The sequence below is a fragment of the Oncorhynchus keta genome, chromosome 28, assembly GCF_023373465.1.
Source record: "Oncorhynchus keta strain PuntledgeMale-10-30-2019 chromosome 28, Oket_V2, whole genome shotgun sequence".
Classification (NCBI taxonomy): domain Eukaryota; kingdom Metazoa; phylum Chordata; class Actinopteri; order Salmoniformes; family Salmonidae; genus Oncorhynchus; species Oncorhynchus keta.
Genome location: NC_068448.1, coordinates 31,698,357 through 31,724,848, shown reverse-complemented (window position 1 = coordinate 31,724,848; position 26,492 = coordinate 31,698,357). Strand labels below are relative to the sequence as shown.

At 43.9% G+C, this 26,492-nt stretch overlaps 1 protein-coding gene across 4 annotated transcripts; it reads left to right on the top strand.

Annotated features, from left to right (window-relative positions):
• Positions 1–2,547: 2,547 nt before the first annotated feature.
• LOC118361021 (minor histocompatibility antigen H13) lies at positions 2,548–14,571 on the top strand. Of its 4 annotated transcripts, XM_035740716.2 has the most exons (14): positions 2,548–2,950; positions 3,916–3,951; positions 4,761–4,859; positions 5,160–5,242; positions 5,354–5,442; positions 5,559–5,644; positions 6,091–6,216; positions 6,526–6,583; positions 8,470–8,553; positions 9,201–9,237; positions 9,336–9,438; positions 9,558–9,643; positions 12,412–12,580; positions 13,190–14,571. In XM_035740716.2, the coding sequence occupies exons 1-13, from the start codon at positions 2,723–2,725 to the stop codon at positions 12,551–12,553; spliced, it is 1,257 nt and encodes a 418-aa protein (XP_035596609.1). In that variant the 5' UTR covers positions 2,548–2,722; the 3' UTR covers positions 12,554–12,580; positions 13,190–14,571. The 4 variants fall into 4 exon arrangements, with proteins under 4 accessions (XP_035596609.1, XP_035596610.1, XP_035596611.1 ...); XM_035740717.2 differs by lacking the exon at positions 3,916–3,951 and having other exon boundaries at positions 2,558–2,950; XM_035740718.2 differs by lacking the exon at positions 12,412–12,580 and having other exon boundaries at positions 2,560–2,950.
• The last annotated feature ends 11,921 nt before the right edge of the window (positions 14,572–26,492 follow it).

The following is a 26,492-nucleotide window of genomic DNA, read 5'->3' as shown; positions in this document are numbered from 1 at the left end:
CATGATGCTGCCACCCTCGTGCTTCACAGTTGGGATGGTGTTCTTCAGCTTGCAAGCCTCCCCCTTTTCCTCCAAACATAACTGGTCATTATGGCCAAACAGTTCTATTTTTGTTTTATCAGACCAGAGGACATTTCTCCAAAAAGTATGATCTTTGTCCCCATGTGCAGTTGCAAACCGTAGTCTGGCTTTTTTATGGCGGTTTTGGAGCAGTGACTTCTTCCTTGCTGAGCGGCCTTTCAGGTTATGTCGATTTAGGACTCGTTTTACTGTGGATATAGATACTTTTGTACCTGTATCCTCCAGCATCTTCACAAGGTCCTTTGCTGTTGTTCTGGGATTGATTTGCATTTTTCGCACCAAACTACGTTCATCTCTAGGAGACAGAATGCATCTCCTTCCTGAGCGGTATGACGGCGGTGTGGTCCCATGGGGTTTATACTTGCGTACTATTGTTTGTACAGATGAACGTGGTACCTTCAGGCGTTTGGAAATTGCTCCCAAGGATGAACCAGACTTGTGGATGTCTAAAATTTTCCCATGATGTCAAGCAAGGAGGCACTGAGTTTGAAGATAGGCCTTGAAATACAGCCACAGGCACACCTCCAATTAACTCAAATTATGTCAATTAGCCTATCAGAAGCTTCTAAAGCCATGACATCATTTCTGGATTTTTCCAAGCTGTTTAAAGGCACAGTCAACTTAAAGGCACAGTAAACTTCTGACCCACTGGAATTGTGATACAGTGAATTATAAGTGAAATCATCTGTCTGTAAACAATTGTTGGGAAAATTACTTGTGTCGTGCACAAAGAAGATGTCCTAACCGACTCGACAAAACTATAGTTTGTTATAAAGACATTTGTGGAGTGGTTGAAAAACAAGTTTTAATGACTCCCACTTAAGTGTATGTAAACTTCCGACTTCAACTGTATATAAAAAAAAGTATTTGCTCCAAAACAACCATCCGTACCACTAGGTGGTGTTAAGTACTGGTTTGAAACAATATATTGACAGCAAGTGAACCAACAAGGAAGAGAACGGTACACCACAGGGGGAGCATGACTCGTCCTCTGTTGTTCTCAGTCATGATCAATGATGTTTACTCTCAGGTACAGTCGGACATTGGGAGGTTGTTGTTTGCAGATGATGGGGCCTTATGGAAGAGGGGAAGAAATGTGCAATACAGGAAGCAATTGATGAGGCAGAGCTACAGGCATTAATGTGGGGATTCAGGTTCCCTGTAGATAACTCAAGACAGTGTTCTTTACCAGGAGGAAGGTGTGAGATGAGGTATGCTTGAGGTTATATGTGAGAAACTTGGAGAGGGTAGGGGCCTTCAGGTTCCTTGGGGTATACTTTGACACTAGACTGACCTGGGCAGAACACATTTAGAGAGTGGTGGGAAAGTGTAAGAAGGTGCAAAATGTTATGCGCTGTCTGACGGGGCAGGAGTAGACTATGGCAGTATAGCTTATGGTTCAGCAACCCGGACATCATTGGAAAGGCGAGGTGTCATACAGGGGCAAGGACTCAGAATATGTAGTGGGGCATTTTGGACGTCCCCAGTGTCTGCACTACAGGTGGAGATGGGGGATATGTCATTGCAGATTAGGAGACAGCAGCTGGCAATTCATTGTTGGATCAAACCTACAGGGACATGGGGTTTCTTATCCTGCAAAAGGGATTTTACAGGTATGCTGGGAACATGAGCGAAGACAGAACACAAACTTTGGGTGGGTGGGTAATATCCAGGCGAAGGAAACAGGATTGTATAGAAGGGAGTTTAGCCCAACCGTAGTTATTCCTGTGAATCCATCATGGCTACTGCCAACTCCAGTAGTTGATCTAGAAGTGTTGGAGAGACCAAAGAAAGATAGGGAGGGTGTTGATCCATCTGATTTGTTTAAGAGATGTCTGGATACTGTGTATCAGGATTTTGTGGCCATTTACACAGATGGTTCAAAATATCCAAGGACAGGATGTGCTGGGTCAGCATTTGTAGTTCAGGAATATGGGGTGGAAGTCAGAAAACGTATTACAGATCATCTGGCTGTATATACGGCGGAGCTGATGGCCATACTGTTGGGCCTTGCAGTGGGTGGAGGAAGTCAAGCCAGCCAGAGTGGTTAATTGCTCTGATTCATGTGCAGTGTTGATGAGTCTCCAGTCATTTAGATCAACTAGCAGACAAGATCCGCTTGATGAGGTGCTACAAACCCATGGAAATATTAGACAGATGGGTATACAGATAAGATTTACTTGGGTCCCAGCCCATGTGGGGGTGGAGGGGAACGAGGCAGTTGATGTACTGGCTAAACAAGCACACAGTATCAGAGGGAGAGAGAGGCTGAGATTTAGTATGAGGGAGAAGTGGATACAGGAAATTAGTTTAAAGAGTATATTGAGTAGAACGTCATTAGATAAAGTCTCAAAAAAATAAATATATTTTTAAGAACAACGGTGCTGGCCGGTAGGATTTGGTTTCTCTCTGTCTCTAGCCCACACTCCACTACAGTAAGCGGCGGTAAAGCACCATAACGTTGGATGCCAACCGCCGATAAACCCCACCGAAGAACAAGAACAAGGAAGAGGTGTTTCAATTGGCAAAGAGATAGGGAACGTGGCCTTAGCAAAAGAGAACGTTCTTAAATGAGAAACGACCAGTCTTCATAGATCGAAAACAGTATACACGTCTCCTTTGGGTTGGACAACTTGCAAACATGGCGGATGTTGATCAAGGATCGGTTTTACCCAGCGAAACTTCATCTCTCATTCTGGATGGCCTGAATTCTACCGACTCAAATGGTACCGACGCTGTCAACGCGACTGTGGCCAAGTTTGTGGCGACACCGGAGGGAACGGCACTGGCATATGGCAGCCTTGTTTTTATGGCTCTGTTGCCCATCTTCTTCGGTGCACTGCGGTCAGTCAACTGTGGCAAAAGCAAGGTAACGTTAACATTATAGCAATGTACAAGTACCTAGCTAACTAACAGTAGCTATGTAGTTTACGGAGCTAACAGTGGGAAGCGCTAAACTGTTGGATCCTGTTGTTGGGCCATAAACAAATGATGCAACGATCCTCATTCAGCTGTCTAGTGTCTCACACACAAGTCTCATGCAGCACTAGCCAGATGTCACTCACATTACACAGTCCGTGTTTCTGTTCCATATCCAGACAAGTCTGATGTAGCTAGGCATGGCTAGCTAGCTAACATCAGTAATGAATGACTGGCAGGCCTTGACTGGGGCTGCCATGAACCATATATGTTAACCCGATTTGCCTGAGCGTTTTGCTTGCTTAATTTACTGGTTAGATTGTTTTGTTTTTGTTGAGTGGTCAATGTTATTTTTAATCATGCCATCTAGCTAGCTGGCATAATGTTGTTCATTCATTTCAGCCAGGTTTTCACTGCCAAGTCTTTAGTAGGTGATGGAGAGACGTGTGCAAGGGTTTAGGCGATTTTAATGTGTTTTTGACATGAGTGGATACGTTTAGGTAAACCCATTTCCATTGCTTCTCAGTTAATTTCTAGCCACGCCCTAGCCTATTATTTTCTCCGAAGCACTTCTGACACTTGCTCAATGTATAGTAGGAATATGCTAATCATTTTCACAACTACACGTGTCAAACAGCCATCACTATTGGTCTTTTAGTCAGTGGTGGAGGGAAAGGGATGATGATGCATGACTTGGTTGTCTGTTGACATGACTGATAACAGGCTTTTTGAGTGGTGTGAAATTAGGTAACTTTTTCTGGTGGTTGTGAACTAACTGGTACCCTGCTGCAGCCCTTCCTGTGTGGTTGGTTGCTGCCTCAGCTCGACTCTTCCCTGGTGCTTACTATAGATTACCTACTATATGTTTACTGCATACCCAGCTTATGACTTTCTGAACACTTATTTCATCCTTAGGTTGCTGGAGAAAATGGTTGCGATTATGAGTACAGAGTGAGTATTAGAACTGATACTCAGAACACGCCCTGTCAGTCGACAGTATTTTTATTTAAACATATTTTTCCTCTCATACTGACACCTCATTGTTCGTGGCAATCTTCAAGATGCTTCATGACAGTGTGTCGCTATGTGTGTATGTTTCCCATTTGTGTGTAAAATCATTTTGGTTATTAGGCACCAAGTGGCAAGGTTTGGGCCTCAGCATAGTCCTGCTTTGTGCCCAATCAATGAGGATGTGGGTGCTGTCGTGTACAGGCCAAGTCCCCTTGACCAGAATCACACTGAACAGGTTGGGTGAACTTTGAAAGGGTTCAAGGACGGTGCTATAGAAGAAACTGACCCTGAAGGTGATATGTTAAAGGCCTCTATCTAGTATCAACTGGAGATGTGGTCTTTAGAATGAATCGCTCGTTCGTTGCAGACCTGTCTTGTTACTTGCTACTCATCGCACCATAATGACCCATTTTAATTATATTCCCTGTGCAGATTAGCTCATTTCATTCAGATAGGTTTATGTCTAATGGGACACGAACATGTGACCTAACTACTTATTTTGTGAAGAACTATAATTAGTCTGTGATGAGATGAGGCACTAAAGGTTATGACTGTGATTTAGTAAGAGACAGGTTGATATTGATATGGTCTAGTGCTTGTACTTCTAGTGCTTTCTCTCTGAAGAGGAACTTTGGTCATGTGCTTTGAGAATGTTCATGCCTTTGTGTGTTTTTGAAGGTACTTAGGAAGTGTGTGTGTGTGTTGTATGCATTCTTGTCCACTCAACCCTTGTTTCTGTCTCTTCCCAGAACTCCTCAGACATGCCAGAGACCATCACAGGCAGAGATGCTGCACGGTTCCCCATAATCGCCAGCTGCACCCTCTTCGGCCTCTACCTCTTCTTCAAAGTGAGCATCATCACTCGCAACACTTCCTATGCTTTGTCCTGAATCGTTTGGTGCATTATTACATTTGAATAAGCTACTGCTTTCCCCTCCAACCTCCCACATATCGCTTTAGCTCTGCTTTACCCTATCTGTGTTACTCATTGCTTGCACCCCATGCTCACATCATGCATGCTGTCCTTATTGATTCACTTTTTTCAGCTCCCTGATCAAGAGCGAGAGAGGCTAGTGGTGTTATACTGTGTTAAAGGTGGAGAAGGGTGGAATTCCTAACACTAAATGAATTTGCCTCGTTTCAATCAGATTTTCTCACAAGAGTACATCAACTTGCTGCTGTCAATGTATTTCTTTGTCCTGGGGATTTTGGCACTGTCTCATACAATGAGGTGAGAGGCTTGATTTATTTCATATCACTTTATTAATTAAGATCTCCTTTCACGTTAGATGACTTGCATTATATAGCCTGTCTCAACATAATTTCTGCCTCTCTCGATTAGTCCCTTCATGAACAGGATCTTCCCTGCTAACATTCCCATCAAGCAGTACCAGCTGCTCTTCACTCAGGGCTCAGGAGAGACCAAAGAAGGTAAGGATGAAATGGAATGAAAGAGCTAGGAACAGTAATAGGATAAATACCCTGTAAAAGCACGTATGTTTTATGAATAGCTGGATGTTTGTCAATGATGACCCTCCCTCCCACAGAAATTGTCAACTATGAGTTTGACACCAAGGACATGATCTGCCTGGTCATCAGCACTGTGGTTGGGGTCTGGTACATCCTCAAGAAGGTAAGTTGAAGTTACACTACAGCGTGTTAAAATAGTGTCATTTAAAAAAAAACATTTTTTCATGGCATGGCGATTTAGTTTGGGGTGTAGAGGATGACTGTGTTGCACTGGGTTTTCACCAACAATGAATTCGTCGTGAGAAGTTCCGGGCCCATTAGTTTTAACCGAGGGCACGCAGGGAAGTGTGCAGGGGATTGTGGGAAGATGAGCGGCGAGAACCCTGCAACAGGGGCGCTATAAAAAGTTGAGCTCTACTTTATGCAAATTTGAAGCGTTGGAGCGACGTGTTTGGTCAAAATCCAATGTTACAGTTTGTCCTCGATAAAATATTGAAGACTCCAAATGTTTCTTTCAATGCTCTCTATGGTTGGGTTCATCTCTGTCTGTCTTCTGTTTGGGTGTTGTGGATGTTTTTGTTTGATAAAGTGATCTTTGGTTCTTCCCAGCACTGGATTGCCAACAACCTCTTTGGCCTGGCTTTCGCCCTGAATGGGGTGGAGCTTCTGCACCTAAACAATGTCAGTACTGGCTGCATCCTGCTGGGGGGGCTGTTTGTCTATGATGTCTTCTGGGTAAGTCTGCCAAATAACCCCAACACTGCACTACTAGGCTACACACCAGAGGGGTATACTACACAGTGGGATCAATGAGCCAGGTAACTTGGATAAATGACCAAAAATAAGAAAGCTTAATGTAGTTTGTTTTTGTTTGTGAGTCAATTAGACCGTGCACATTTCAAGGTTATTTTGAAAAATATATATATTTAGGCAAGTTAGCTGGCTAACTCATTGATCCTGCTTTGAAGTATACCCCTTAGGCCCTGCCAAAATGTTAAGCTTGGAGAATTGACTCACTTGAATAAACAACCGTTATCCCTGTAGGTGTTTGGCACCAATGTCATGGTTACCGTGGCCAAGTCGTTCGAGGCACCCATTAAGTGTGAGTCAAGGGACCTTTTTATTGTAAAATATCAATGCAATCAATATTTATAGACAGTATTTCATGTGTAACCTTACATTTACATAGCACCCATTAAAGAATTTTGTTAGTCTCACAGACAGTTAAGTACAGTGGGGCAAAAAAGTATTTAGTCAGCCACCAATTGTGCAAGTTCTCCCACTTAAAAAGATGAGAGGCCTGTAATTTTCATCATAGGTACACTTCAACTATGACAGACAAAATGAGAAACAAAAATCCAGAAAATTACATTGTAGGACTTTTAATTAATTTATTTGCAAATTATGGTGGAAAATAAGTATTTGGTCAATAACAAAAGTTTATCTCAATACTTTGTTATATACCCTTTGTTGGCAATGACAGAGGTCAAACGTTTTCTGTCTTCACACAAGTCTTCACACGGTTTTCACACACTGTTGCTGGTATTTTGGCCCATTCCTTCATGCAGATCTCCTCTAGAGCAGTGATGTTTTGGGGCTGTTGCTGGGCAACATGGACTTTCAACTCCCTCAAAAGATTTTCTATGGGGTTGAGATCTGGAGACTGGCTAGGCCACTCCAGGACCTTGAAATGCTTCTTACGAAGCCACCCCTTCGTTGCCCGGCGGTGTGTTTGGGATCATTGTCATGCTGAAAGACCCAGCCACGTTTCATCTTTAATGCCCTTGCTGATGGAAGGAGGTTTTCACTCAAAATCTCACGATACATGGCCCCATTCATTCTTCCATTTACACGGATCAGTCATCCTGGTCCCTTTGCAGAAAAACAGTCCCAAAGCATGTTTCCACCCCCATGCTTCACAGTAGGTATGGTGTTCTTTGGATGCAACTCAGCATTCTTTGTCCCCCAAACACGACGAGTTGAGTTTTTGCCAAAAAGTAATATTTTGGTTTCATCTGACCATATGACATTCTCCCAATCTTCTTCTGGATCATCCAAATGCTCTCTAGCAAACTTCAGACGGGCCTGGACATGTACTGGCTTAAGCAGGGGGACACGTCTGGCACTGCAGGATTTGAGTCCCTGGCGGCGTAGTGTGTTACTGATGGTAGGCTTTGTTACTTTGGTCCCAGCTCTTTGCAGGTCATTCACTAGGGGACCTAGTGGTTCTGGGATTTTTGCTCACCGTTCTTGTGATCATTTTGACCCCACGGGGTGAGATCTTGCGTGGAGCCCCAGATCGAGAGAGATTATCAGTGGTCTTGTATGTCTTCCATTTCCTAATAATTGCTCCCACAGTTGATTTCTTCAAACCAAGCTGCTTACCTATTGCAGATTCAGTCTTCCCAGCCTGATGCAGGTCTACAATTTTGTTTCTGATGTCCTTTGACAGCTCTTTGGTCTTGGCCATAGTGGTGTTTGGAGTGTGACTGTTTGAGGTTGTGGACAGGTGTCTTTTATACTGATACTGATAACAAGTTCAAACAGGTGCCATTAATACAGGTAACGAGTGGAGGACAGAGGAGCCTCTTAAAGAAGAAGTTACAGGTCTGTGAGAGCCAGAAATCTTGCTTGTTTGTAGGTGACCAAATACTTATTTTCCACCATCTTTTGCAAATGAATTAATTAAATATCCTATAATGTGATTTTCTGGATTTTTTTTCCTCATTTTGTCTGTCATAGTTGAAGTGTACCTATGATGAAAATTACAGGTCTCTCATCTTTTTAAGTGGGAGAACTTGCACAATTGGTGGCTGACTAAATACTTTTTTGCCCCACTGTATATGGCTGTCTGAAAAGCAGCATCTACCACCTCAGTCACTGTGGAGCAACTCCTGTCATCGTGTGTGTGTGCTCTGCTTTTGGTCTCTGTAATTAGATCACATCTGACATATGGTGACGTAGTTATTTCTTTCTCCCTCTTCTCAGTGGTGTTTCCCCAGGACCTGTTCGAGAAGGGTCTAGGTGCCAATCAATTTGCCATGCTGGGTCTTGGAGATATTGTCATTCCAGGCAAGTAAAACATTCCCCTCACTCAGCAGTAGCTTCTAATTTTATGTAGATATTGGCTTGTGACATCCACTTGAGGGCAATACTCCGGCATTACATCCACCTCCACTCTAACACTTCGCGCTGAAGCTTATTTTTCCTCTAAAGGTGTCGCATGCTTCCTATCTGAAACAGTTGTGCATGTATTATGATATTTTGTGACCTTATCGTCTTTGGTAAGGTTTTTTTTCGGTTGTTGCACCGAAATTTCTAAATTAATGACACCTCAAGAAATCTCTTTAGATTAGACAAACTACCTGGACTAACCTGTACTCCCGCATATTGACTTGGTACCCGCCCTGTATAAATTTTCTTAAGTCTTTTTCTTGAACTGCATTGTTGGTTAAGGGCTTGTAAGTAAGCATTTCACGGTAAGGTCTACACATTTGAATAAAATTTTATTTGAATTCAGACTATTTTGAGGAAGTGTATACTGGCTATAACATTTCAAAATGGACAAACAGTACTATTGCTGCTTTTTTTTTTTCAAGTTAAGGTCTTTTAAGGGAGTATGCGAGCACACTCCATTTTGTCTAGCCGAACTGAAGCATGCTGACACCTTACGAGCACTGGCCCCTCTGTTAATGTGAATATTGCATTTATTTTTCCAGGTATCTTCATTGCTTTACTCCTCCGCTTTGATGTCAGGTGAGCACTAACTCTTCTCCTTCCAGATCCTCCCTCTCCCTGCCCAGTCTCCTGGTTTCCAGCTGTTTAATGTTCTCTCTGTACCCTGCCCCCTCCAGTCTGAAGAAGAACACCAGGACCTACTTCTACACCAGCTTCCTGGCCTACATCTTTGGCCTGGGTATGACCATCTGGGTCATGCACACCTTTAAACATGCCCAGGTGAGCGAGGCACAGACTCCCAGTTCACACTCGTGACATGCAGTTGAAAGCGTTTTTTTTATGTCGAGACTTGGCTGCTACTGACCGGGTGACTTGTCTCACTCTCTCTTCCTTCCCAGCCTGCCTTGCTGTACCTGGTCCCAGCCTGTATTGGATTCCCGGTGGTTGTAGCTCTGTTGAAAGGAGAACTGACCGAGATGTTCAGGTAATAATATAATACCTTCCCTGTTTTCCAGCATGGCATTTCTTAGTCAGTTCTGAGCTCATCACCAGGGGTATTGAACATTTCTCCTGTTCCACCATGCAGCACCAGATAGTAGGCTTGGGTGGTATACCATATACCTACAGTGCATTCGGAAAGTATTCAGACCACTTAACTTTTCCACATTTTGTTGCTTTACAGCCTTATTCTAGAATTGATTTCATTGATTTCTTTCCTCAACAAATCTACACACAATACCCCATAATGCAAAAAAGTAATACAATACTTTGTTGAAGCACCTTTGGCAGCGATTACAGACTAAAGTCTTCTTGGGTATTACGCTACAAGCTTGGCACACCTGTATTTGGGGAGTTTCTTGCATTCGTCTCTGCAGATCCTCTCAAGCTCTGTCAGGTTGGATGGGGAGCGTTGCTGCATAGATATTTTCAGGTCTCTCCAGTTGTTCGATTAGGTTTAAATCCGGGCTCTGGCTGGGCCACTCAAGGACATTCAGAGACTTGTCCCAAAGCTACGCCTGTGTTGTCTTGGCTGTGTGCTTTTAGGTCATTGTCCTGTTGGAAGGTGAACCTTTGCCCCAGTCAGGTCCTGAGAGCTCTGGAGCAGGTTTCAAGGATGGCATGCTGCAGAGATGGTTGTCTTTCTGGAAGGTTCTCCCATCTACACAGAGGAAATCTGGAGCGCTGTCAAAGTGACTACCTCCCTGACCAAGGCCCTTCTCCCTCGGTTGCTCAGTTTGGCCGGGCGGCCAGCTCTAGGAAGAGTTTAAAAAAAGATGGCCACGGTGTTCTTCGGGACCACCAATGCTGCAGAAATGTTTTGGTACCCTTCCCCAGATCTGTGCCTCAACACAATCCTGTCTCCGAGCTCTACTGACAATTCCTTCGATCTCATGGCTTTGTTTTTACTCTGCAATGAACGCAAGAGAAGTGACACAATTTCACCTGGTTAATATTGCCTGCTAACCTGGTTTTATTTTAGCTAAATATGCAGGTTTAAAAATGTACTTCTGTGTATTGATTTTAAGAAAGGCATTGATGTTTATGGTTAGGTACACATTGGAGCAACGATACGCACCGCATCGATTATATGCAACGCAGGACACGCTAGATAAACTAGTAATATCATCAACCATGTGTGAACGTATGATTGGTTGATTTAGTTTTTTATAAGATAAGTTTAATGCCAGCTAGCAACTTACTTTGGCTTATTGCATCCGCGTAACCGGCAGTCTCCTTGTGGAGTGCAATGTAATCAGGTGGTTAGAGCGTTTGACTAGTTAACTGTAAGTTTGCAAGATTGAATCCCCCAAGCTGACATGGTGTAAATATGTCGTTCTGCCCCTGAACGAGGCAGTTAACCCACTGTTCCTAGGCAGTCATTGAAAATAAGAATGTGTTCTTAACTGACTTGCCTAGTTAAATAAAGGTGTAAAAAAAAAAAAGAATCTGCCAAATCGGTGTCCAAAAATACAGATTTCTGATTATGAAAACTTGAAATCGGCCCTAATTAAACAGCCATTCCGATTAATCGGTCGACCTCTAATGTGGATAGAGAGCCAGTACTGTTCTTCCTTGAGACAAACATTTGTCAAAACGCTTGTAAATGTCGTAACTCACCAAAATTACATTCTGTAGCTCCTACCTATATATATGTATAACTTTATGATCAGGATTCCCTGTCTTTGCATTTAATTTTTGTTTGGGCTTGTTAGCACAGTTAGCTAGCAACCTCCATGGAAATTCGATATTACGTGTTCTAATTTTGTTAGTATTCTGGTAATAGACGCCCAATTTATTTGTATTTTTTTGGGGCGCCCCCTTGTTTACTCTACCGGTAATACTGTAAATCCTAGGGTGAGAGGACTGTATGACAATCTGGATACCGCTCAACCCTACCAATTATTGCTATTGGTGTCTTAAAAAAAAAAACATATATATATAAGTAGTTGGTTGCCTTTCTCTTAATCTTGACATTTGTGCCTCCAAGATTATTCAGCATGGAAACTTCATTTTACTTTTATTTCAAACAAAAGTATATCTTCACTCATCATATAAACCTTTGCCAATTATTGCTCTCCCCTCTTCCAGACTCAACGATTATTGACATGAGTACAATGATATATAAATCATTCTTCCACCTAGTGCTGCTTGGAGTATTATGTGTGAATGGCTCTCATGCACCTACTCATCCATGCATACACTACTGAGTCAGGATCAGGCCTTGGTCTCCCTAGGCTGTATCCCAGCACGGTGACTTGGGCTGTGGAGGCTCTGACTGCTACTAGCCATAATGACAGCAGAGGTTAGACACCCAGCTGGGGCAAGCACCTGCACAGCGGCTGGCCTGGGTAGGGGAGGGAGAGGAAACATTCCCCAAACCTCTCCTGACAGAAATGTCACCTCCGCCTCGCTTGTTATTCGCCATGGTAAAAACAAAGCCATGACCTTGGGGTGGAGAGAGGGTAAGAGACCTGGGTGTCAGCTGGCTGTGCCAAGGCTTGGTGCTAACTGCTAACCTTCCTCCTGGTCATTGTGCTTTGACTGGTTCCCATCTGTCACACTGCTGCCATTTCTGACTAGACACTCATTCTTTGTTCACTTCTGTGTTCAGTTTTGCAAAGCACTTCATCTCTTCATTTTCAGCACCTTTGTAAAGCTGTGAATTCACTTTGGCATACTAGTCTTTTCTCTCTACTGTGTTTCTCTGCTGTACAACTCACTGGCCATCCTACTCCTCTTCTTCCTGCTCAGCTATGAGTCCTCAGAGGAGGTGTTGCCACACACACCCCGGCTCACACACTACCCCACCGTGTCAGGCTCTCCCGCCAGCCTGGCTAACTCAATGCAGAGCTCCTCCTCGCCACGCCGGCGACGCAACAACCCACCTATGTAGTGACCAGATCACCTCTCACCCGGGCAGGTACGCCCCATGTCTCCCCCACCCTGCCCTGACATCACCCTGCCCTGACATGACTCTGTCATCAACCCTGGCTTGCCTGGCGTTCAGTGTCCTTCCCTCTGTTTCTCTCTCCTACTCTGACCATCAACACCAGTGCTCTGTGGACGGGCCTCTGGCACTGCCAGATGCAATCTCTCTCTCCTTTGAACGAAATGTCAATATCAGGCTTTTCCTGAGAAGTGACCTCAGTCCAGGGAATAGTTGAACTCAGTTTAGTCAACCTGGGCCTATCTGGCCCAAACCCAACTTTTTTTTTCTTTTTTTTCTGAAGCATTGCTCATAAGTTTGGCTGAGTATGATTCAGATGCCCCACTAGTCATGTCCAGTCATTCTCCAGGCCGGCAACTCACCCACATCTTTTTGATGTGTTTGTTGGAGTCCCAGGCCTACATTGGATTCTTCACTCCCATTGGTGTATTTATTTGGTATCAACATAAAACACGGTCATGTTTATTTTCAGTAATCATACAGTTGTGTGCAGTGCATTGTGAAATCTCCAAGTTGTTAGTCATCATTTGTCTCCTTTAATTGAAAACATAATCTTTCTATTCTTTTCTACCACTCTGACAGGTACGAGGAAGTCTCTCCGGAAGATGCTGCAGCGAAGGAAGAGACCACAGAGGCTGAGAAAAAAGATAAATGACGACAAAGTTTCCACAAGCTCGTCCATCACTGGCTGCCACCACATTTCACATCAGCCCACCTCTCTACATGTTTCCCATGTGCTGTGCTGTACTTGGAAATGGCTGATTTATTAAGTAACTGTTTTGACATTGGGATATTTTGAAGTTCAAAAGTGGTTTGTTACACACATTGTACAACAGCTGATCCGGTGTCTGTTTCTTCTATATTTTTGTTTTTGTTTTATTTGAAACGGCCAGAATTTTAAAATGGAATAAGTGTTGTTGTTTAGGGGAGGGGAAGGGAGGGGGGTTCTGCGATATCACAGGAAGCTAACATTTTTATTTTTTTATTTTATTGTCAAACATTTTTCTCTCCCAGCCTGATTTATTTGCAATGATTGTCAAGTTTGATCTCTGTACCAAGTCCGTTCTTGGTTTATGCCTTTGTCATAGAGAATGTGAAGTATAATAGGATGGTGTTAGGGACGCGGGAGATTAGTTTACCATTGTGTCATACACACTTTACATGGACGTTAACCTTTGACATGGAACTCGACCGTTGGTATCTATATGAATGGCACCTGGCTTCTCTGGTCTGGAATTATTTTGCTTCAACAAAGACATCTAACTATGTACTACTGTACTAGTCTCAATGTATAATTGTGCCAATTTAGTCATGTGTGTAATTACATGATACCTGACATGTTAGTCATTATAGTGGTAATAATAGCTCAGAGTTCAGATCATAGCATTAAGAAGTAACTGAACTTGGGAAATCGATCACATTTTGATATGTTTATGCACATTTGCTATGACACTACTATTTACGTGAGTCATACTCTGTCATATCAAATCAGAGAAGTCTGTTTATATGGAAACTATATTGGGTATTGTAGTTAGAGGTCCCATGCAGTGACTGAAATGTACCTGCAGGTGGAGACAGTGTCAAAAGAACCGTGTCTCCTCAGAGAGGAGCCCAAAGGACCAAATAATTCCTCCTCTTGCTTTAGGTTGTAACTGCTTTGCTTTAATAATGTATTTTCTTTCTGGCCTTTTGCAGTTTGGCACAGTGTGTTTCAGGTTCAGAAAGACAAGGGAGAAGCTTTTTCATTTTAGGGCTTTTAAGATTTAGCAGTTTTGGTAAAGATCATGTCTACATCCTGCCTGGTGAAGTTCAGTAACCCTATCATTTTAAGAAATGTACTTTTTCTCTTCCTTTTTTCTCCTATTGTACTCGTGCAAGTCAAAGTTTATGAGCCTGTGTTCAGGAGCCGATATCTATTTTGTTTGCAATAAATGTGGCCGTTATATCACCGTAGAGAACCATAACCAATGTGTGGGTCTTTTTCTTTACCCTAGTTGTACTGATGTTGACACACCCACACCTGGCTTATTGTGGCTAATTAACTGGTGATTATAAATACTATTGATAATCAATACTATAATCAGAACCTAATACGTAAGCTGTCAGTGAAACAAACCAGTTTACTGCATTCTCATCTGCAGGAGAGGCAGAGTGTAGTACACATCCGATGGGAAAAGTAAGAGGAAGGAGACGAGGGTGATACGTCATACAGGTTCCGGTGTTTCTCATGGAACTCCAGCACCTGAAGCTCTGCCTGTGTCTTTCAGTCTGTTCCGTCCACAGTAGACAGCTGCTGAGTGACCGGTGAAGGGCAACTGGTAGATTAGCAGGGGAACAGGCCTCTCAACTGTCGTTCTGAGCTGAGAGGTACAACCTGCAGTCTGTCCTCCAAACCTGTTAGTCTGAGAAGGACTGGAACAGACCATCAACATAAGAATGACCTTAAACAAACCACATTTGATCAAGGTGACAGTCTAGATTTCAGACATTGTGCTCCACTGAACTTGAACGTGACCTATACATATATTTGTTTTTGTTAGCACAGGACAGTGCTGCTTGGGTGGTAAAACTGCTGCAGAACCTGTTCCAACTCCTCCTCTCATGGCCATCCATAGTTCAGGTGAAAACTGGCAGACTGATCAAGAGATATGCAGATAGACAAACAAGCTGACAGGTATCTGGTGACATGGATAGTGAGGAGGTGTAAAGGAATGACCCTCCTACAGCAGTGTTAGAGGATAAGTGGTCTCAAGGGATTGTGTGATTGAGTGTAGATTGCAAAGATTCCACAAGGGGGTGTAGTAGTTCACTTCAACTGAACAGTGATCTCAACAAGCATTGTTGGTGAACACTGAGGAGAGTGGTTTTGGAGAGATAGTTGGGGAACACTGAGGAGAGAGGTTTGGGAGAGAAAACAGAGGAGGAAGTAGAGGAGGAAATGTCTCAGCAAGACCCTGGATTCATTCCTCTGTTTCAATGTGTTACACCCCTATCCTGGAGACCCTTTACAGTCTGTACTGTTAACAGACAGCGACATTAGGAATGTCGACATTAGGAATAACCTTGTGGGTAAGATGCACAGAAAACGAATATGAAGTTGTGTATGTGGGGACACTGCTGCTAGTTCTGCCTATGCTTAGGGTGGTGATGTCATTGATTGGGGGGGTGCTCTGCTGAAAGTGTATTTCTTCGCTCATACAGGAGTAATAAAGGCCTAGTGTACTAATTTGGTGATAAAAAAACTTTTTTAGATAAATATTTTTTAGATTGTGATTTATCAGGGGGTGCTGCACCACCCTCAGCCCCCCCCACACACACACACCCCACCCCCCCACGTCCATGGCTATGCATATGACGAATATTACTTTAAACTTGGTGACAGACTGGCTACTTGAGTGGAGACAGTCTGGCAGCCAGGTGATACTGACAGAGAGAGAGATGAAGAGTCTGAGGAAAATACCTATTGTCTCCTCTCTCACACGTCCAGCCGTTTGCTACTAAAACATGACAACTATATCTGACATTCATCACCTCGGTGTCTGTGAGGGGGAAGTTCTTTAGGAATCACAATGACCTCTGTGGACAGACAAGACAACTGGAATTAGCATATTACCTGTAGATAGGAAATGTGGATGTATTATCATCGTCGAGCACATAATAAACACTTTATAACACAGCCTCTTTCTCCCACCTCAGGCAGGATACTGGATACTGAAGACATACAGTAGACTCTCATTGATAGAAGATGAGTTCAAATGTTTTATCACACTTGCCCATGAAAAGAAAATGGTTTTGGCCCTTCGACCAGGTTGACTTCTTTTAGACCATGTTATATAGCCAGTTAGATTAGCCTTCCTTCAGTTAATATCTGACTGGTCTGGGGGGGAGACTTCCTCTGGTGTTCATGGGTCTCTGCCCTGCTGTGTTTGCTTAGTCCCGGGATGCAACTCAGTTCCCAGCATTCACTTTGCACCAGTTCACAGTGTCATGACAACAGGCAAACCATGCCCCTTGGGCCGGTGGCGCTACGGTGAGACTGAAGCCACTACAGAGAGGTAAAGAAGAGCCAACAGGCCTGAACGTTGGGGCCAGGGGACAAAAGAACAAACACTTACAAATACACATACACACTTAGCTAGAGAGACATGTAACACTAGCTAGCTGTGGTCTTGTGGTAGGTCCTTAGCAACAATCAGTGGTGGAAAAAGTATCCAATTGTGATACTTGAGTCAAATTAAAGATACCTTAATAGAACATTTCTCAAGTACAAGTGAAAGTCATCTAGTATAATACTACTTGAGCAAAAGTCTAAAAGTATTTTCTTTTAAATATACTTAATTAAGTATCAAAAGTAAAAGTAAAAGTATAAATCGTTTCAAATTCCTTATATTAAGCAATCCAGACGGCACCATTTTTGGACAGCCAGGGGCACACTCCAACATTCAGACATAATTTACAAGTGAGGCATGTGTTTAGTGAGTCCACCAGATCAGAGGCAGTAGGGATGACCAGGGATGTTCTCTTGATAAGTGTGTGAGTTGGACCATTTTCCTGTCCTGCTAAGCATTCAAAATGTAACAAATACTTTTGAGTGTCAGGGGAAATTATTTTCATTAGGAATGTAGAAGTAAAAGTAGTCAAAAATATAAATAGTAAAGTACAGATACCCAAAGAAACAACTTATGTAGTACTTTAAAGTATGTTTTCTTAATTACTTTATACCACTGGCAACAATGCACTATACCTGGTGTGCGTGTGTGTGGGGGACAGTTGAATGGGAGAATAATGCAGGCAGGATAGAGGGCTGGATGTTAATAGGGGGGTTCAAAGCTGGAACATCTGCAGATCTCTTTCTCTTTCTTCCTTTTTCCTTTCTTCTTGTCTTGCTGTATCTTCTCCTCTTAGGAGCTCTGTAGTGGAGCTGTTTCCAGGCAGTCTTTACTGCCCCGTCCCCTCGTCCCCGTCCCCTATGCAGGTGTGCTTCTGGGGGGGCCCACTGGGAGGGAGAGGGACCATACCCTCTGGCCGTGTCATGCCCCCTGAAACAAGCCCATGTATTAGCCCCAGCCTGTCGTCAGGGTGTTGCCTAGTGACTTGGTCTCTCCCTCTCTTGACAACCTCATTTTTAGCTGTTCTGAACCCGCCCCCCACCGGCACCGCCCCACCCTCTACCCCTCTGCTGCTAGCTGACCACTGAGACTGGAGGAGCCACATAAGGGAGGTCTTACCGCCCCCTCAAGTGTTAAAGCTATAGTCAATATGTTTGCAGCACTGGGTTGTTCTTTTTTCTCAACATTTTACTTTACAGTTACTGGCTATGTTCAACATTCATCCTTTGCAGTTGTCCCGTAAGATAATCATTTGTGTTTTTAATCTCTAATTTATAGCCCCAAATCTGGTACGTTAAGTAAGAAAAAAGAACAAACTCATACAATGCTTTTGAACAGTCTGTGCTCAGTTTTTACAGCTGTGGACTGGAGTGAGCCTGGTATGAATGAGGAGAAAAACAGAACGCCAAATCCACCTCACTGTGATGACTTATGTATCAGAGCAGCCTGGCAATGCATAGCCACATCATCTATAAGACCCCTGTCTCCAAAACCACTGTATTAACTTGATCAAAACCAGCTGCTACTGAAACGTGTGTGTGGCAGACTGAAGCCTTGTTTATACCTGGTGCTAGCATGCGTCATTTGTCCTGATCTTATCTGCGTTCTGATTGCACTAGGTGGCCTAGTGGTTAGAGTGTTGAACGAGTAACCAAAAGGTTGCAAGATCGACTCCCCCAGTAAAACTCTGTCGTTCTGCCCCTGAACAAGGCAGTGAACCCACTGTTCCTAGGCCGTCTTTGAAAATAAGAATGTGTTCTTAACTGGTTTGCCTAGTTACATAAAGGTACAAATAAAAATAGCCATTGCAGTAGTAAAATGTCTCTTATCCGTCCACTGTGTCAGCATTGTGACCAGGTATCCTGGTGCCTCCTGTATGCAGGGGTATTCAACTCTTACCCTACGAGGTCCGTAGCCTGATGGTTTTCGGTTCTTCCGGATAATTAATTACACAGACCTGGTGACCCAGGTCTACACCAGTCCCTGATTAGAGAGGAACAATGGAACTGGCTTTGAGGTCCAGAGTTGAGTTTGAGAACTCCAGACAGCACCCCTTCACGTTGGTCACACGACAGTGACAGACACAGGGGCCATGCGTCAGCTGACATCCTCCCAGACCTGGCCTAATGCTGTCTCCTGCCTTAGAGCAAATCAGACCAGACCCAGGCCTGGACACGAATCTCATGTCTGTGTGATGAGTTGGTTCAGTTGGTTGTAATGGTTCACAGAGAGTTCTGCCATACAGCCTGAAGAGGTCCAACCAGACCAGGCTGGGTTACATCATGGCTTCCTGTGGAATCTCCTCCAGCCAGGAGAGAGAGAGGGGACACGAGTTACCCTGTTAATCAGTCAACTGGGGAGAGGGAGAGGGAGGGGGAAGACGCATGGTGAAGAAAGGGAGAGGAGAATAGATAGTGGAGGGGGTATTGGGAAAGAGGAAGGGAGAGAGGGGTGAACGGAGAACCAACCATGTGAAATACTTAATTCCGAAGTTCCAACATGTCTCTTTTTCTCACGGAATGGTCAAAGAAATCTCCACAGAAACGGGAGCAGGGGCACAACAACTCCTTCTCCCCTGCATCCCCCACTGTCAAGCACACCCCGTCCACTCTCTCTCTCTTTCACCCTCTTACAGGAAATCCTATGATGTAATTGGTGCACATTCACCTCTTTATGTCTTGTGACCCAATTCTGTTTACCAAAATTTGTCCTCTTAGTCAAGGGGATTAGCCAAAGAGAGCCTTTGAGAGTCCGGAGGCTTCCGTTTCATTTGACCATAGCCAAAACAGAAACTAAGGATGGAAAACAGAGAGAGAGCGAGAGAGAGGGGGGGAGAGGGAGAGGGAGAGGGAAATGGAGAGGGAGGGAGAGAGAGGGAGAGGGAGAGAGGGGGAGGGGAGAGAGACGGAGAGGGAGAGGGAAATGGAGAGGGAGGGAGAGAGAGGGAGAGGAGAGGGAGAGAGGGGAGAGGGAGAGGGAGAGGGAGGGGGAGGGAGGGAGAGGGAGGGGGAGGGAGAGGGAGAGGGAGAGGGAGAGGGAGAGGGAGAGGGAGAGAGACATAAGTACGAAGAGGGGAGTAAAGTGAAAGAAGAGAAGCATAATTGAGAATGCAGAGAGGAAGCTGAATGGATAGATGTCCCACATTGTACATGGATCATAATCCATCTTTATTCTGAGCCCTCATCATAGTGTGTTCCTCTAGTGATCATTCTTACTCCTTCTCTTTATCAGTCTTGGCTCTCAGTAACACTGAACATCAGTAATGAAGAGCACTCTAATCTTTCCAACTGCCTCTACACGACCCCTAATGTCAGGGCCTAGGTCCACTCAACATCTGATTTTATGCATGTCAATAGTGAATGTGTTTCTCCTTGTTTTCTTTTCTATTCTACATTGTATCTCATGCCTGTGGGTCTGTACTCGCGAGGAGGGTAGGGGGCTGGGGAAAGATACCAATTGTGTAATTGTCTCATCAAGGTAGTGATTTGAACTGATAATCTGAGGGATTAAGACCACATTGGTCTACTCACTCCAATAATTCCCTGAGAACCACTCGGGGCACAGATATGTGATTTAGTTAGGAATCAGGCTTAGCGAGAAAGAAAAGACAGGCTGGATTAAATGATGGGAAGGGGTAGAAAGAGTGGGAAGGGCAGGGTTACCACCTGAGAAGTAGGAAAACAGTAAAGTGGTCATATACTATGGTCACAGCAGGCCACCACATTTAAGGGGCTGAAATATTAGACGGGTCATCAATTACTGGACATTTTCACGGTGCAAAGAGTAGGCTTGCCTGTCTGCACCAGTCACCGAGAATATATCCAAGGAGTTAAACCGACAGCCCTCTCTCCACATGGGTGTCCACATTGGGCTGGATTTTCCATTATTTCATTGAAAAGCTGTTGTTATTCAACAGTAAACCCCGTATACGACCTAGAGAGAGTAAACCATAAAATATTGTTTAAAATAGTGGGCTACATTTTCCGTACCAACGGTGACACAGCAGGACACAGCATGACATTGAGTGTGATGGATTGAATGGTCCTAAATGATATTATTGCAACTTTAAGTGAACAACTTACTACCTTTGTCAAGAGGTTTTGACCTCTTGGCGTAACATTTAAGGCGTTGGCTTGACAAATCAAATCAAAATCAAATTTTATTTGTCACATACACATGGTTTGCAGATGTTAGTGCGAGTGTAGCGAAATGCTTGCGCTTCTAGTTCCGACAATGCAGTAATAACCAACAAGTAATCGAGCTAACAATTCCAAAACTACTACCTTATAGACACAAGTGTAAGGGGATAAAGAATATGTACATAAAGATATATGAATGAGTGATGGTACAGAGCGGCATAGGCAAGATACAGTAGATGGTATTGAGTACAGTATATACATATAAGATGAGTATGTAAACAAAGTGGCATAGTTAAAGTGGCTAGTGATACATGTATTACATAAGGATGCAGTAGATGATATAGAGTACAGTATATACGTATACATATGAGATGAATAATGTAGGGTATGTAAACATTATATTAGGTAGCATTGTTTAAAGTGGCTAGTGATATATTTTACATCATTTCCCATCAATTCCCATTATTAAAGTGGCTGGAGTTGAGTCAGTGTGTTGGCAGCAGCCACTCAATGTTAGTTGGCTGTTTAACAGTCTGATGGCCTTGAGATAGAAGCTGTTTTTCAGTCTCTCGGTCCCAGCTTTGATGCACCTGTACTGACCTCGCCTTCTGGATGATAACGGGGTGAACAGGCAGTGGCTCGGGTGGTTGTTGTCCTTGATGATCTTTATGGCCTTCCTGTGACATCGGGTGGTGTAGGTGTCCTGGAGGGCAGGTAGTTTGCCCCCGGTGATGCGTTGTGCAGACCTCACTACCCTCTGGAGAGCCTTACGGTTGTGGGCGGAGCAGTTGCCGTACCAGGCGGTGATACAGCCCGACAGGATGCTCTCGATTGTGCATCTGTAGAAGTTTGTGAGTGCTTTTGGTGACAAGCCGAATTTCTTCAGCCTCCTGAGGTTGAAGAGGCGCTGCTGCGCCTTCTTCACGATGCTGTCTGTGTGGGTGGACCAATTCAGTTTGTCTGTGATGTGTACGCCGAGGAACTTAAAACTTACTACCCTCTCCACTACTGTTCCATCGATGTGGATAGGGGGGTGTTCCCTCTGCTGTTTCCTGAAGTCCACAATCATCTCCTTAGTTTTGTTGACGTTGAGTGTGAGGTATTTCTTTGTCCTCCTCCCTCTCATATCTCTCACTGAGACATACAGTGCCTTTACAAAGTATTCATACCCCTTGACTTTTTTCCACATTTTGTTGTGTTTACCATGGTGGTAGATCAGTGATTTTGTGATTTTGTGTCACTGATCTACACACAATTTCCCATAATGTCATAGTGGAATGATGTTTTCAGATGTTCTTTTTTTTTTTTTTTTTACAAATGAATAAAAAATGAACATCCGAAATGTCAAAAAGTATCCAACCCCTTTGTTATGACAAGCCCAAATAACTTCAGGAGTAGAAATGTGCTTAACAAGTCAGATAATAAGTGGCATGGACTCACTCTGTGTCCCATAATGGTGGTTAACATGATTTTTGAATGACTACCCCATCTCTGTACCACACACATAGAAGTATCTGTACGGTCTCTCAGTCGAGCACTGAATTCCAAGCACAGATACAACAACAAAGACCAGGGAGGTTTTCCAAATGCCTCACAAAGAAGGGCACATTGGTACATGGGTAAAAAATAAATAAAACAGACATGGAATATCCTTTTGAGCATGGTGAAGTTATTAATTACACTTTGTATCAATACACCCAGTCACTACAAAGATACAGGTGTCCTTCCTAACTCAGTTGCCGGAGAGGAAGGAAACCGATCAGGGATTTCACCATGAGGCCAATATTACTTCAAAACAGTTACAGAGTTTAATGGCTGTAATAGGAGAACACTGAGGATGGATAAACAACATTGTAGTTACTCCATAATACTACCTAAATTAAAGTGTGAAAATAAGAATGCCTGTACAGAATAGAAATATTCCAAAACATGCACCCTGAATACAAAGAGAATCCTCCTGAGACCGGAATTGTTTCGGGGGGGATTTACTTTTCTTTCTTTTTTACATAACATATGTTTATGGCGTGGGAAAAAAACATGTTAAGATATATTGTTTTTTATCTTATATTGTAAGTGCAAAATTGTCCTCTGTAGGGGTTATTAGGACAAACATCTGAAAAAAGGTACATTACAGTCAATGGGTACAGTAGGTTAAAAACATAGTTGCAGCATTTGGGTGTCCAGGACATTTCTTTGTAAGCTGTTATTTAGCTCTTATTTCCTGTGAACATAAAATATATATACAGTCCTGACAACTCACTTAACATTTCCTGAGATATTCTCTACCTAGAAACTATTTGAATATCAAACCCACAAAAATTATAATTATTACTTACACACACTACTTTTCAAATTCCCATAAAATGTGCTAATTTTGACAGCAGCCATGTTTTTATGAACCAGAAGGATAAAGTTGACAGGGGCACACCCCCACACATGATTTCATTGAAAAGGCCAAAATGTCCTCTCAATGGTACAACATGACTTAATACAGATACAGACCATAAACTAGAGAGTGGCGGGGTAGCCTAGTGGTTAGAGCGTTGGGCCAATAACTGTTAGATCGAATCCACAAGCAGACATGGTAAAAAACTGTCGTTCTGCCCCTGAGCAAGGCTTTTCCTAGGCTGTCATTGTAAATAAGAATTTGTTCTTAATTGACTTGCCTTGTTAAATAAAAAGTGGACTTCAATGAATTGCTGGCTCTCAGGAGGATATTTCCAAGCATGAGGGTGGCTGCATCATGTTATGGGTATGATTGCCATTGGAAAGGACTATGGAGTTTTTTAGGATAAAAAGAACAGGAATAGAGCTAAGCACAGGCAAAGTCCTTGAATATATTTTTTTATAAAATAATGTGCAAATATTGTACAATCCAGGTGTGCAAAGTTGGACACTTACCCAGAAAGACTCACAGCTGTAATCGCTGCCAAGGTGATTTTAACATGTATTGACTCAGGTGGTTATATATTAGTGTTTTATTTCCATGAATAAAAAATATACATTCTCATTTTTCTTCCACTTTGACATTACAGAGTATTTTGTGCAGATCTTTGACAAAAAATACAATTTTTTTATTTTTTTATACCACTTTATTACACCACAAAATGTGGAAAATGTCTCCATCCCTTTTTTTTGTTCCCATATATGTCCATGTCTTTGTATCTCTCCTGTCTCTTCACACGTCACCACTAGGAGTGCAGGAACCTTGTGCTCTCTCTCTCTCTCTCTCTCTCTCTCTCTCTCTCTCTCCCCTTCTCTCACCTCTCTCTCTCTCTCTCTCCCTTCTCTCTCTCTCTCTCTCTCACTTCTCTCACCTCTCTCTCCCTTCTCTCACCTCTCTCTCCCTCTCTCTCTCTTCTCTCACCTCTCTCTCTCCCTTCTCTCACCTCTCTCTCTCTCCCTTCTCTCACCTCTCTCTCTCTCTCTCTCCCTTCTCTCTCTCTCTCTCCCTTCTCTCACCTCTCTCTCCCTTCTCTCACCTCTCTCTCCCTATCTCTCTCTCTTCTCTCACCTCTCTCTCTCCCTTCTCTCACCTCTCTCTCTCTCTCTCTCTCTCTCTCTCTCTCTCTCTCTCTCTCCTCTCTCTCTCTCCCTTCTCTCACCTCTCTCTCTCCCTTCTCTCACCTCTCTCTCTCTCCATTCTCTCACCTCTCTCTCCCTTCTCTCACCTCTCTCTCTCTCTCTCTCTCGCTGTCTCTCTTTCACACACATGGGAAAGATTATCAAAGCATTTATTTTCATTTCCACTGTTTCCCTTCTCGCTCTCTTTCACGGAAAATCAATCAGAAACTGATGCTTGCTGCTCCTCATCCTGCACCAAACCCTCACCCCTGGACCTCTCCTCCTCTCAACCTCTGCTCCCCACACCCTCACTCTCAGCCCAGAGAGAGAGAGAGAAAGAAGAGAGAGCGAGAGAAAAATTAGAGAGAGAGAGAAAGAGAGAGAGAGAGAGAGAGAGAGAGAGAGAGAGAGAGAGAGAGAGAGAGAGAGAGAGAGAGAGAGAGAGAGAGAGAGAGAGAGAGAAAGAAAGAAAGAAAGAAAGAGACAGAGACAGAGACAGAAAGATAGAAAGAGAGAGAGAAAGAGAGCACAAGGTCGCCGCACTCCCAGTGGGCTAAACGGTGGGGGAAACCTAAGTGCAAATTACAGTCAGTTTAGCCTTTCTTAAACATTTACTCTACGACTTAGGAGAGCCCTCCCAGTGAAATAAGAGGGAGGAGAGACAGAGGGCAGCCAGCAACAGCCAGAGGCGACCCAACAAGACAACACAGAGCAGCTCCACAGGCTGTGTGTTTGGCCTGCCGGACCAGTCGTACGACTCTGCTGCTGTACATTTTAAGGCTGCTACTGCAGTAGTTAGGCTTCTACTAGAGTGTGCTACTGTACTCTTGTGTTATTTGTCAGGACCAATTAGGCCTGTAGTGCCCAGAGAACCAGGCCCTGCTTTCATACCGGAGGGAGAAGCCAGGTCTGACAGGGTGTTAAGCCTGCGCCCCAGCTGCCCCTTCCTCCATCCGCCTCCAGCCGAGAGGCATCGGTGTGGCTCGTTCAGGGAAATCACAGTTGACAGGCCCTGGAACTCCCCACAATGGGAAAATGAGGCAATCAGTGGAGCGGTGCAGGGAGCCCTAACAGAGTTCAGGGTCCAGGCAGACAACAGTGGGTGAAGTGAGTGAATGCAGGGGACAGAAATAAAAAGTAAAAGATCAATTGATCTTGTTTCATGGACTTGCCAACGTAAAACCATACTGTGAATCTCTCATGATCTGTAATGGGTCACTCGGGGCGCAAAGTTTGATATCAAAAGCAGATCTCTTGAATCATCTACTTTACTCTCAAAGTGGAGTTGGAGTATACTGGAGCTATGGCTTAAACTGACAAACTACAGCTATATAACAAATTGTGTGTGTGTATGTGTGTGTATGTGCGTGTGTGTGTGCGTGTGTGTGTGTGTGTGTGTGTGTGTGTGTGTGTGTGTGTGTGTGTGTGTGTGTGTGTGTGTGTGTGTGTGTGTGTGTGTGTGTGTGTGTGTGTGTGTGTGTGTGTGTGTGTGTGTGTGTGTGTGTGTGTGTGTGTGTGTGTGTGTGTGTGTGTGTGTGTTTTTCTCCAGGGTTTGGCCCTTCTAGCACTAGGAGCGAGGCTTCATATAGAGCTATTCTTCAGATATTATTTTCCTGTCTAATGTGGACACTAAAACTGGCGCCAGCCTTCCTTGGAAAAAGAATTGCCCTGAACGTACAACATGTGTTTTCTATGACTTATAGTCATTTTCCCAGTTAGCTTGTCCTTCGTTGAGGAGGGAGAAGAGGGGCGGGTCAAAGAGGGCCACTTTAATTTCAATTAAACACAACCAGCTATGCAAACACTGGACACCAGTGCCCGGGCCGAGCCGGAGAGCTTGGGCCTGCCATAGAGCCAGTAAGTCTAGACTCCAGATGTGCGCTGCTGGCCCCTTGCACTCCTCTGGAAATATCGCCAGCACATGTCATCAAATCACTGCTAAATTACAAGGGAAAGGATCCCGCAGGATAGGGAGCGCAGCGGCCACAAAAATCCTGGGCCCAGGCCCCCAACACACTGCCTGTCGACAGTCGGACGCTGGCTACTCCGCAGAGAAGAGAGCAGGGAGAGCTG

Excerpts from the sequence above, each read along its gene's own strand:
- LOC118361021 (XM_035740716.2), top strand. The coding sequence starts at position 2,723 with ATGGCGGATGTTGATCAAGGATCGGTTTTACCCAGCGAAACTTCATCT. Across the intron at positions 6,217-6,525 it reads TTGTCTATGATGTCTTCTGG|GTGTTTGGCACCAATGTCAT; the intron begins GTAAGTCTGCCA and ends TTATCCCTGTAG. Across the intron at positions 6,584-8,469 it reads GTTCGAGGCACCCATTAAGT|TGGTGTTTCCCCAGGACCTG; the intron begins GTGAGTCAAGGG and ends CCCTCTTCTCAG.